We start from the raw sequence: 12368 nt of genomic DNA on the forward strand, positions 1-12368 counted from the left end.
ATATGAATGAAGAGATCTCTATGTTATGTCTTTATGTAAAATAAGGAGGTTAGGAACCGATATAAAATGTTTGTCGACGACATCTATGATAGCGCTAAATATATATATATGAGGATCTTAAGTCTGGAGAACAATTCAAGTAGAATTGGTTTCATATGAAAGACATGTAGTTTTGAACATGTAGTTCAAACACTTGAAAGTATAAAGTCAATGGTATGTACAATCAGTTTTCGATATCTTATATGTCTAGCATGACATGAAAACTTGATATGCATCTAAAGTCTATTATATGACTTAACTTATATGACAATCCTTGAAGGATTTAAATCGCTTAAAGCATATACAATTCTTGGTCCTGAAGTACCATATCCTAAATGCAATTTGTGCACATATGTATCTTGCTATAACTATAAGCATGATAATGTGATAGCGAGAATACCTCTATGGAGATATTGAAAGCCATTCCACGACATTATATGAAGACATTATATATCTATCAAGAATGATGATTTCAAGGTGCAATATATTCATTCAAGTTAATATGCCTGATTTGTTCATCAAATCTCTACCAAAGATCTTTTGAAGATGGTGCACAAGATTGGAATGCAAATGCTTAAGGATGTGAATTGATGCTCTCATCAGGGGGAGTTAATACGCGTTGTACTCTTTTTACCTTACAAGGTTTTGTCCCACTGGATTTTCCTTGCAAGGTTTTTAACGAGGCAACCAAAAGGCGTATTTCTAAACATGTGTACTCTTTTTCCTTCTCTAGAATTTTTTTTCCCACTGGGTTTTATTTAATTAAGGTTTTAATGAGGCACATTATCTGTTGAATAGACATTCAAGGGGAGTTTTATAAATAAAATTCTATTTATGGTGAATGTCTATATTTAGAGAGATTCTTGGGTTTATTACTTGGTGGCTAAGTCACCCTCTCCCTATAAATAGAGGGTTCTATTCTATTGTAATTCATCCAATATCAATAAGAATTCTCTCTCTACTTTTCTCTGCAATACTCTTGTTCTTCATTTATTGTTTTATAACATATAGAGATTTATATTATCTCAAATCGAAGGAGCTCTTAGAAGCTTGTTGAAACCAGTGGTGATTCTCCATAGGCAAAATACATACTTTACCCATCGACCTTGTCCCCAAATCCCTCTTACACACCTGTTAAAGACGGGAATCATATTACACACCAAAACTTTTAAATGTGTGTCAATTACACACGACTTCGGTGTTTAGCCACATCTGTTTAAAGATTGTTATTACACGCGCCAATCAACATCTGACATGTGTCATAAATCGAAAAAAACTGAAAAAACCTCTGCCCCCCCTCCCCCCCCCCCCACTCCACCCCCTCTCCTCATCTTCGCAAAGAATAAAATACAGAAAAGAAAAAATCCCACCCCCTCCTCATCTCCCCAATCCCATCATCTTCTCCGCCACCACCATAGTACCACCAACCCTTCCACTACAAGCACCTTTTTTCCTAACTATAGATTCAACTCTTTGCCCGATTTTTAACAAGTTTTAACAACATCCATCCCTGCAAGTCACATAACCACAAATACAGACACAAANCTTGTTAATGGTGTTTTTTGAATTTTATCAAAATTAATCACCTAAGTAAATTTTTATTCAACAATAATTATGAATTCAAACTAATTTTCTATGTCATGGAACACCAAAATCAACAAGATCCAATTAAATTTTCAAGCTTTTTAAAAGGTCAATAATAATGATTTTTACAAGACCCAATAGCTCCTCTTTTCTTCTTCTTTTTCTTTTTCTTCTTATTCATGGGGGTTGGTTGGAAAGACGAAATATGAGGAGAGTAGACAAAACTAGGATGGAGGTTAGGGAAGAAGACGAGGGGGTGGGGGAACGTTGGGGTGTGGGTTGGGGAAGAAGACATGGGTTATTTTTTTTCTTTAATTTGGAGAGAAAATAGTTAAAAAAGGGAAAAAATAAAAAAGAAAATTAATTTCAGATGAATTTTGTAGTTTTTATGTGCCTCTTTTATGTGTAATACACGCGTGTAACACATGACAAAAGAGGTCTATAATAGATACACTTTTAAAAGTTTTGGCATGTAATACTATTGCCGTATTTAACAAGTGTGTAAGAGGGATTTGAGTACAAGGTGGATGGGTAATTTATTTTGCCTTCTCCGTACAAACTTCCTTATGTAAAAATATTTTAAGTTCTTTGACAGTGGATAAATATTATAACTACCACTTGAATTGTAACACTTGTTTATAACAATCACCATATATAGCTTAGAAATTTTGAGTAATAAGTATTAATCAATTAAACTGAATTAATAATATGTGTAACTTAAAGCTTTTTAATGAAAGCCACACGAAGTTTAGGCGTGGTGCGTATGGATAAGCTGAGTGGTGGGCTGCTTATGCAATGAAATCTGGACATGGCCACTGCAACTCTTGCCTCCCACCACCTCCATTTCTGCTTCTCCAAATTTTCAATTACTAACAGAAGAAGACAAGTATGGCTAACTTATCCAAACAGAAATCCTCTTTCAATAGTCTTTTGTTCTTCTTCTACTTCGCCCCCTCCGCCATCAGAAGTTAGTGAACCCAGTACTCCCACTGCGGAGTCTTGCGTCAATGTGGGCCTCGACCTCTTTTCTAAAGGACGGGTATCTTCCTACTTCTTTTCTCAGTTTCATGGCTGTAATTCCTCTAATTGTTTTATGGTTATTGACACTTTTGGTGTTGTAATAAATAAATAGATAGAAGTTCTTTTTTGTTATTAATTTCAGGTGTTTTCACTAAACTTTACCCATTGTATCATAAAAGTCACAATTTTCCCATTGAGTGAATCTTATGGTGACAGACTGACAGTTGCACTCCTGCTGGGCTGAATTAACACTTAAAACTCATCCTTGCGATGAAATGTTGAGTGTGGACTTTTTTTTTCCCTTTGCAAATGATCACTGTTCTTAATGTTTTTAAATTTTTCATCCCCATTTCATGCATTATCTGTTACTAGCTTTGTAAACTATCAAAAGGACTCCAGAAGTGCAGATTGTTTTTTTCTTGACCTTTTCCAAAGTCATGTCACAAGTGTATAACAAAGAAATTAGTTATTCATCCGACTCAGTTTATATGACATAGTTTGGCTTTTGGAGTCAAGAATTAACAATTTTGTGGTTGATGTCAATGTCAACTAACTCACGTTCTGACAGTGACTTTAAAAATGGGAAGGCACATTTAGATGTTATCTGTAGCACAACTAGATTTCAAGATACTTATGAGCGGACTTTTATAATAATGATAAGATTGTAAAGATAACCTCAAATGGCCTCACATAACTTAGATGGATGAACTAGGAAGTATTAGAATCAGAAAACAAGTTCAGTAAGTTTTGATAAGGTTTTGTTGGAGTTGTCACTCGGTGCTTGCTTGTTTATGCTGCAAAGCATAACATGTTCTGTTTAATATTATGGAATCAAGAACATAGGTGCATTTATGAGATTAGGAACTGCCATTTCTGTTAATTCGAGCTAGTAAAATAGCTAAGGCATTTTCCTTACCTTTATGGCTTTGCTGCTTAGAGTTTGTGCATTCATCTCTTATTTTACACTTCTGATAACATCACACACTCTGTCTAAACATGCCGAAGAAGAATGCTTTATGTGCATGATGGATAAGTACCACTACCTTGCATGTGACATTACATTCCTTGTGTCACAGTGATATGTCTATTCGTGTACATAGCAAAAGATTGATGATCCAAAGATTTACCTACTGAAGGAGTTTTTCTATTTATAGTCTTGTATGCATCAGCAGCTTGTATGTCTTGAGTATAGTTTCTTGTGTATCTCTATCTGATCCTGCATAGCAAGCTTAAGGATAGCATCTAGAAGGTTAAATCGCTGTTATTACTGGAAAAATCAATTTTGTTAATGTCTTTTCAATTATTTGATCGAATTTTCTTTTCAATTTTAATCAACAATTTTTCTTTTGCAAATTTCCTAATTTTAAACCTGTTAATTTGCTTTTCTTTTTATTTCCCACTTAATTGTTAATTTGCTTTTCTTTATATTTCCCACTTAATTGTGTCCTCAATGTTCTGTGTTTGTGTAACAAACTTTCCTACAAGTTGGTTACAGACCCTTTTGGTTTGGTTTCAGTCTGCAGTATGAGAAATACATACCATCTTGATTAATTAAATTTTAACTTTCCAGGTTAAAGACGCTCTTGTGCAGTTTGAAACAGCACTTACTTTAGATCCCAACCCCATCGAGGTTCAAGCTGCTCTTTATAATAAAGCATGCTGCCACGCCTACAGGTAGATTTATCCGTTGCCTCTTTCATGGTTGAATTAGTTAAGCTGGATAACCATTAATTTGTTTGAAGCCATGTTGAGGAGAAAATATTCCTGAGTTTCTTATCTTATGAACTGCAAGTAAATGAACCTAAAATTTCTTAATCACAGTTCTTAGCTTAATTGTTTCATTGGAAGGATCACTAAGAACAATGTTGAAACTTCAAAGAACATCACAAAGTAGCTTAGTTTTTTTATTCTGTTTCTTCACTCTTTTAATATTTATATATTTTCTTTATTTTCTAAGAGGGGAAGGAAAGAAAGCTGCTGACTGTTTACGGACTGCTTTAAAAGAGTATAACCTAAAGTTTGGCACAATCCTTAATGATCCGGATTTGGCGTCCTTCAGATCATTGCCTGAATTTAAGGAACTACAGGAAGAGGTTTGTTCCCCGCTGATGGATATAGTTCTTTAGTTATCATCATGCTTGGATGTATGAATTAATTTCATTTCTTTATCACATTGATTATGTGATTATGTTATTGGTATCTTAACTTAGCAAGGCTCTAGCTTTATTTCATTGTTTCTGAATCTCATAGTCTTTTATTACCTCACAGGCTAGGTTAGGAGGGGAAGACGTAGGGTACAGTTTCCGTAGAGACCTTAAGCTCATCAGCGAGGTACAAGCACCATTTAGAGGGGTCAGAAGATTCTTCTACGTGGCATTCACCGCTGCTGCTGGAATTTCTACATTTTTCACTATACCCAGGTTAATCCGTGCAATTCAAGGTGGAGAGAGTGCTCCTGATGTTGGGGAGACTGCAGGAAATGTTGCTATAAATGTCGTTGGTAAATAATGACTGCACTTGCTATGGATTGTATAGTTCACTTCTGAAGTTCTGTAAAATGATGTTTACTTGGTATATTAATTAACGCTTCTTAATGGAAACGAACTGTTTCTCAAAAATGATTAAGCTCTTGAACCAGCACTCTGCAGGTATTATTGTTTTTGTGGCTTTGTTTCTTTGGGAGAACAAAAAAGAGGAGGAACAGCTTGCACAAATATCACGTGATGAAACACTATCAAGGCTGCCTTTGCGCCTTTCAACTAATAGGATTGTTGAACTCGTCCAGCTAAGAGACACCGTGAGGCCTGTTAGTGAGACAACTTCCCCTTTACTCTTGCTGTTTTCAATTTCCAGAAGTTAGTTGAAGTTGAGTAGAAAACATCAGTAGGAGTCCTTCAATTTATCACTTAAAGAATGAGAAGTCCTGTACAACTCTTATCAGGGTCACATGTCTAGTTCTTGTTTTCACATATTCTGCTTAATAGATCAAAAGAAATGGTTTACCTCTCCTCTTAAACAAAGAAGAAAGCTTTTCCATCACATTTATATTGTCGGAGGGATGATGACAGAAAAGTTAGTTCCACATTTTGCTAGGTTTGCGACAAATGCCTTTTTTGAATGAGCAAAAAGATATCCCATTACGTATTTGTTCTCTTTTTTTGTTTTGAAATTCCTGACTTGAACATACTTTCTCTTCTTATATGGATGACCAGTTGCTTGTTGTTAGGTTATTTTGTCTGGGAAGAAGGAGACAGTCTCTCTGGCTATGAGAAATGCTGAGAGATTCCGCACTGAGCTTCTTAAACGCGGAGTCCTTCTAGTTCCTGTTATTTGGGGTGAAGGTAGGGAAACAAAAATAGAGAAGAAAGGTTTTGGTCTTCCTCAAAAGGCAGCCGCTTCTCTCCCATCAATAGGGGTAAGATTGAAGATTTTTAATAGCACTTAATGATCATTATAAACAACTTGATGCTATAGCATGCACATCAAGTTCATGATTCTTGCTTACTTTTTGCTCAAAGTCCAGAAGCATTTTTTTTCCCGCTACTGATCATTGAAATTTGAAAGTCGTATCTTGTTGCTCAAAAAAGCATAATACAATAATAATCTTAATGTTGCATGTATCTGTTTAGGCTTTCTTATTTTTCTCCCATTGCTACTGTAGGAAGATTTTGACCAAAGAACTCAGTCAATAATTGCAAAATCCAAATTGAAGTCAGAGATCCGGTTCAAGGCGGAGACTGTTTCACCTGCAGAGTGGGAAAGGTATCAGCCTTTTCTTAATACACTTGAAACTACTTATCATCTTCATGGGCATTTATGTTTGTGCCGTTTTATCTTAAGGACATCCTGTCGCGCGTAGTTTGATAGACTGAAATTTTTTCCTTGTGCCCATACTGGAAAGGTCTATTTCTTATTGATCGATATTATATCTAACCTCATTTTGTTTCAGGTGGATAAGGGATCAACAGAGGTCTGAAGGTGTTACTCCAGGTGAAGATGTCTACATTATACTTCGTCTAGATGGTCGTGTTCGACGATCAGGAAAGGTCAGTCAGTGCTTGTAAAATTCTTTGTGCTGCAATTCCCTTCTCTGCTCCATTGATTATGACCCAATTAATATTGACCAACTCTGCAGGGTATGCCTGACTGGTCTCAAATTGTGAAGGAACTACCTCCAATGGAAGCAATATTAAGCAAGCTAGAAAGATGATACAAGTTTCTCCGGTTGTGTGCTAAAAGCTTTTCACTACCTGGTGTATTTTGTGTATTTCACTACCTGGTGTATTTTGTGTCAGTCTCCTACTCTCCTTTCTTGAAATATACAAAGGCACTGATTGATGCCTAGCGAGCTCTTGTCCGGCTTTTTGTTCCATTCTTTCACGAACATGTACTGTACAATAAACTCAGAGGCGGATCCAGGATTTAAATCCTATAGGTTCAACTTTTAAGGTTTTTAGCGTTAAACCCATTATATTTTTAAAGTTATGGGTTCATATCTGCTATTTATGCAATTTTAATGAATTTTTACATATAATATTTTACTCCGCGTTGAAAGTTATGGGTTCAGCTGAACCCGTCGGCAACACACTACATACGCCCCTGAATAAACTGATATTTTCCAGATGAATATCAAAGAAGATGAAATTTCACAGCCAATGGAAATCTTAACAATGGAACTAAAGTTACTCTTGTTTTATCTTATACATACTGATATAGTTATTCATTTATTTTGAAGTGAGAGGTGGATCCATGATTGTGAATCAATGGACGCGAAATACCAGTGTATTCATCACTTTTTATAACACTAATGGGGACGTAGCGTATATGTATATATTTGAGAGGTTTTCATCTGCTAGCATTAAGTCGTATATAGTAATTAAGTGCATCCGCCTATGCTTGAAGTCTTTGTTCTTCGGTTTCCTTATTGAATGTTGGGACAATCAACTTGACAAAGAAGAGAAACAAGAGAAGCATTTCTAAGTAATTTCTGCTTTGGTGGTTGACTTCTTTTGGAAATAATAGTAATGTGTTTTCTTGCATACGTTAAAACTGAGTTTGGTTCAGAAATTGTTGAAGGGTCGATCTATTTTTTATTATTAACTAAGTACTTTTTTAATCAAAACGAGAGGATTTAAGCTTGAATTATTCCAACAAGAAGATATTCTAAACCTACTTCAACAAAAAAATAACAACTCTGCCGGGAAGACTTGTGCAATCTGCATAAACTATAAGGTGAAGGGACCAACGTCCAAGATGATTGCCCATTTTATTATTCTATTCCTCCGACAATTTGCATCCCTCCTTTGCCTGCACGGTCACTCTACTTAAATGCATTTATTTAAAACTAGAATACTTATAATTTCAGCAATTTCTTATGGATTATGAAGTATTTAACTGTTACTTTTAAATTAGAACACAGCATACTTAAAACCTTAAGGATAATTGACTTATATATACATGTGATGATTTAATTGCTTGAAGTAATATTTTACATATTTGAAATCTATAAAAGAATAGTCTATTAATCACAATAATATTTTAAAATTAGTCAGGAATAAATTGTTCGACTCCGTTAATAGTTGTGGCATATAGAAAGATTGCCACAACTTTCATTAAAACCAAACAACTCTCAAGAAGAAGATTAGATGATCAATAATAATATAGAAAGATTGACATCATTTTCTTTGGTAGGTTTTGAAAGGTTCATCTGTTTGAGGATGACTAAACTTTCCAACAGCAATAAGGACGCGGTTGAACTGGTAAAAAGGAAATCCATTAGGATAGAAGGTTCTTTCAGTATACCAAGGTCTCATTAAGTCATTATCATCTTATGTCAATTGAAGTTACTATTTTTTATAATCGTAGTGTTCGGGTTAGTTTGTGGATATTTCAACTAATTTCGGGGTATCCTTTCTCTCCCACCAGTACATATATTGGATAATTCTATCCACCAAAACTTGAATAGATGGGAGAAATCACTTAGTGTTCTTGCCCCTATTAGATTTGGACATAAAATCCCGTGGTTCTCAGCTCATTTTATTGATCACTATCCACATTCTTGGATGCTTAACTGAAATTATTTTGTTCTCCAACCACAATCCTTCATTTGGTTTACTTCAAATATTATTATTATGATTGGTTCCAAGATTAGGACAAGTGAACTGAACTAGTGCTAGATCAACACCATACTTCTAATAAACTCTGCTTTCCCCGAAATATCCTTTTTTTCGTATAAATATTTTTCGAATTTTAACCTAAATAAATTCAAGTACCCTTAGTTTACGATTTCTTTTTGTAATTAGCAACACATTATTGATACAAGTGGTCCATGTGGATTCATATGGTGAAAATGTTTTCGAGAATATTGGGATTAGAAGTTTGAGGGTGAAGCCTTTAGATCAGAATTATTAACTATTTCACAATTAATTTCTTTTATTTTCTCCTCCTGACCTTTCTTTTTAACTTATGGTATTAACCTCGAAGCAAAACAACTTTCAGAAGCTAAGCATAAGATCTCAAGTTCACACTTAAACCCTTCCCCTATATATCACCGCGCTCCTTTTCTTTCCATATCAGAGCATATATATTATTAAAAAACTTAAATGTGGGTTCAAATCTTGTCGACAGTAATATTTTTCCCTTTCTTTACCTTCCTTTATTACAAGCTTTTCCCACCCCATAAAATTTTTAAATGAAAAAGAACAAATAAAGAATCAGTTTATGCGTTATCCTTTCCTGCCCGACTATATAACTAAGTATAAATACTTTTTAGGTTCCAAAAAGAATAACGAGCCTTAGAATAGATGATCAATCATTTAACTGTAGTGTAAAGTTAGACGTAAATTGTTAAATCTTTCTAACAAAATGCATGGGCAGAAAATACATAAAAATTACAAACAAAACTTTTCTTTTAATATCTAAATAATTTAGAAAACATTCAATAGTTAAATTTGGGCATACATTATTTTGTGGCAATGGTAGTTTGGTAAATACCAGCAACACGAACACCATTTCACGAAAAAAGCCAAAAATACTTAAAATCCATTGTATCCCGCGCTATTGAGTCGTCGAACTAAAATAGTGGTATGCTAGTAGTAGTTAGAACTTACAACAAAGAGAAAGCAACTAGTAGTAGCTATATTTTCTCTCTCTATATATATATAACTAGGAGGAGAAGAAATATACCATTTACCATTGACAAAGTTGTAGGCAATGGCGAAGTCGTTTAGTTCCATTTTCATCGTCTCTTCGCTATTAATCAAGCTATTGATTATCTCCGTCGAAGCTACCGGCGGCGACTTCGACATGAGCGGATGGATTCCGATGAAATCAGCCGACAGCTGTCAAGGTTCGATAGCGGAGTGCATGGCCGCCGGTGAATTCGAAATGGATTCAGAGAGCAACCGGCGCATTTTAGCAACTGATGATTATATAAGCTATGGTGCTCTGCAGAGAAACACTGTACCCTGTTCTAGAAGAGGTGCTTCCTATTATAACTGCCAAACAGGTGCTGAAGCTAATCCTTATACCCGTGGCTGCAGTGCTATTACTCGTTGCCGGAGTTAACGGTTACGTTATATCGATTTGTGTAAACCGTTTTTATGATTTATCTGCTCTTTGTTGATTAATTAGTATGTAATTGTTTGATTTTACTGTTTTTGGTTAGAATAAATCTTGTATGCGTATGAAAATCCTGTGTTTATAGTTTATATATAGTGTTTTTTTTCAGTTGCTTTCAATAAAGTGATAGTGATCATGTATTTCTGTTTAATGCAATGTTCATTAGTAGGCTTGTTAAGTTCATTCTGGAATTGATTGCTTTTGAGTTCTACATCAAAATTGAATAGTACTAATTTTTTTTTAACTATGATTTTAAATTATTATGAACTATAATAAGATTGTCTTGGTACTTTTATTTAATTTGAAATCTGTAAATTTCTTTTGGAGAAAACTTAAACAATTGATGTCAACATTTAAACTTTTTTTTAATCATAACATTTACACAAATTAGATACACTAGTTTGTCAATTGCCCTGTTTCTTTTTAATGTCAAATAGTTTAGCTAAGGGGTTCAGCCTGGTTCAGCGACACATCTATTTGCTTTATCGCCTTATGAATTGGTAGCGTTATAAGCAGTGATGCTCTTATGTAGTTGAAAATTAGGTGGAAGATGACTAGATGAGTAATCAGGAAAGGCCCACGACTTTGGCTCAATGTAAGAGCGTGTGCACATCCCGAGTTCGAATCCTGAATTGATATTTAACTGGAGATAGCGATGCATATTTTCCACCAAACTTCAAACAGTATAAAAGAAAACAATTATTATGTATTAGGAAGGATAACTTAGGGAACATAATTTCTTTTTGAGGGCTATCGAACTTTCTGAATTTTAGCCCAAGAATTGACTTTTCGAAACATTAAAAAAGGTCATATATTTTGACAGAGAATTAGGAAAGGGGAGTAACCTGTTGGCATAACATATGAAGATTTTGAATTAATTTTTATATCTTCCATGACCATAAGTTTTGGATAACTCTGCTTATCAAAACATAGGTAGATGAAAAACATTTTTCGAACTACGAATATTTTACATCAACAGTCGCAGGCAAAACGCAGCCATCCTCCCAGCCACTTGAATCTTGAGTTTGTGGCTAGATCACCTACTGTATGGGTCAAAATCGGACTTAGAAAATCAGGCGTGAGAGGGTCGTTAAGTGAGAAGAGGTCGACTTTGGGCGGCAAAGCCGAGGTCGACCGAAGCCCAATAACGAGCAGCCGTTGAGCAAGCCGCTGAAGCTGAGGTCGAATAGCAAGGAGTAGGAATAACGGCTAGTGCAGTCTGGGGACTAGAGATGGCAATATTCTCTTAAATATTCCCTTTGTTGTACTTTTTAGGGTTTTTAGAGAACATCCCATATAAATAGAAAAGGAGAGAGAGAGGAAAGAGGCACGTGAGATTCATTCTAAAAAAAACTATTGTACGAAGTTGACCCTTGAGAGAAAATACAAAGTTCACCTTTCCATAGTGATTGATTTTATTGGTTACTCTTCCCTTGCACTCACTTGATCCAAGAAACCATTGTTCATCTCCTTATCTATTGCCATATTTTGCTGTCAGAAGGAAGAATCTTCCACATCATTTGATATTTGGGTGAATTGTTCTTTCTATTTATATTTACTACCACTTTTCATATTTATTGCTCATCATTTATTCTTCATTATTCTCCATGGTGCGCATTTAATGATTGAATACACGACTCTGAGCACTAAGTAAATGATATCACTTAAATTCTTAGCTAGATCTAAGAATTATTATGCTTGACTAGGATTCACCTTTTGCCTCTGTTATCTTTTAATTAGTTTAACAAAGAGTACTATACTTTTTGGCCAAACAATTTGGCGCCGTCTGTAGGGACTTTCTAGTCAATATCATAGTCTTTCTAGATCTACAAAAAGACACCAATAGCAAAGTTTCTTTCCCCTACTTGCATAGTCTAACATGGTAGGAAATGAAGAAGAAAGACTAAAAGCAGTGGCAGGCCTTACTACTAATCTCCTAAATACCATCAATGAAGCTCACGGAGAAGACGAGGAGAATGTGACGCCGAACGCCTCACCCAGGCGAAGTGATTCAACCCCCCCCTCCCTCCAGTCGCGACGTCGTACCGTCTCTCCGTAGAAGAGACGTCTCTACGTCCACGTACGGAAGAACGCACCAACCAAAC

At 35.3% G+C, this 12368-nt stretch overlaps 2 protein-coding genes across 2 annotated transcripts; both read left to right on the forward strand.

Moving 5' to 3' along the window:
- Positions 1–2363: 2363 nt before the first annotated feature.
- On the forward strand, positions 2364–7107 carry LOC109239144 (protein LOW PSII ACCUMULATION 1, chloroplastic). The gene is made up of 9 exons (XM_019405665.1): positions 2364–2662; positions 4214–4317; positions 4601–4736; positions 4912–5143; positions 5292–5449; positions 5870–6058; positions 6305–6405; positions 6593–6689; positions 6779–7107. Exons 1-9 carry the CDS (start codon positions 2432–2434, stop codon positions 6851–6853), a joined length of 1323 nt encoding a protein of 440 aa, XP_019261210.1. The 5' UTR covers positions 2364–2431; the 3' UTR covers positions 6854–7107.
- A 2617-nt stretch (positions 7108–9724) lies between these two features.
- On the forward strand, positions 9725–10463 carry LOC109239141 (rapid alkalinization factor-like). The gene has a single exon (XM_019405659.1). It carries the CDS (start codon positions 9856–9858, stop codon positions 10207–10209), a length of 354 nt encoding a protein of 117 aa, XP_019261204.1. The 5' UTR covers positions 9725–9855; the 3' UTR covers positions 10210–10463.
- The last annotated feature ends 1905 nt before the right edge of the window (positions 10464–12368 follow it).

Source organism: Nicotiana attenuata, unplaced genomic scaffold, assembly GCF_001879085.1.
Source record: "Nicotiana attenuata strain UT unplaced genomic scaffold, NIATTr2, whole genome shotgun sequence".
Taxonomy (NCBI): domain Eukaryota; kingdom Viridiplantae; phylum Streptophyta; class Magnoliopsida; order Solanales; family Solanaceae; genus Nicotiana; species Nicotiana attenuata.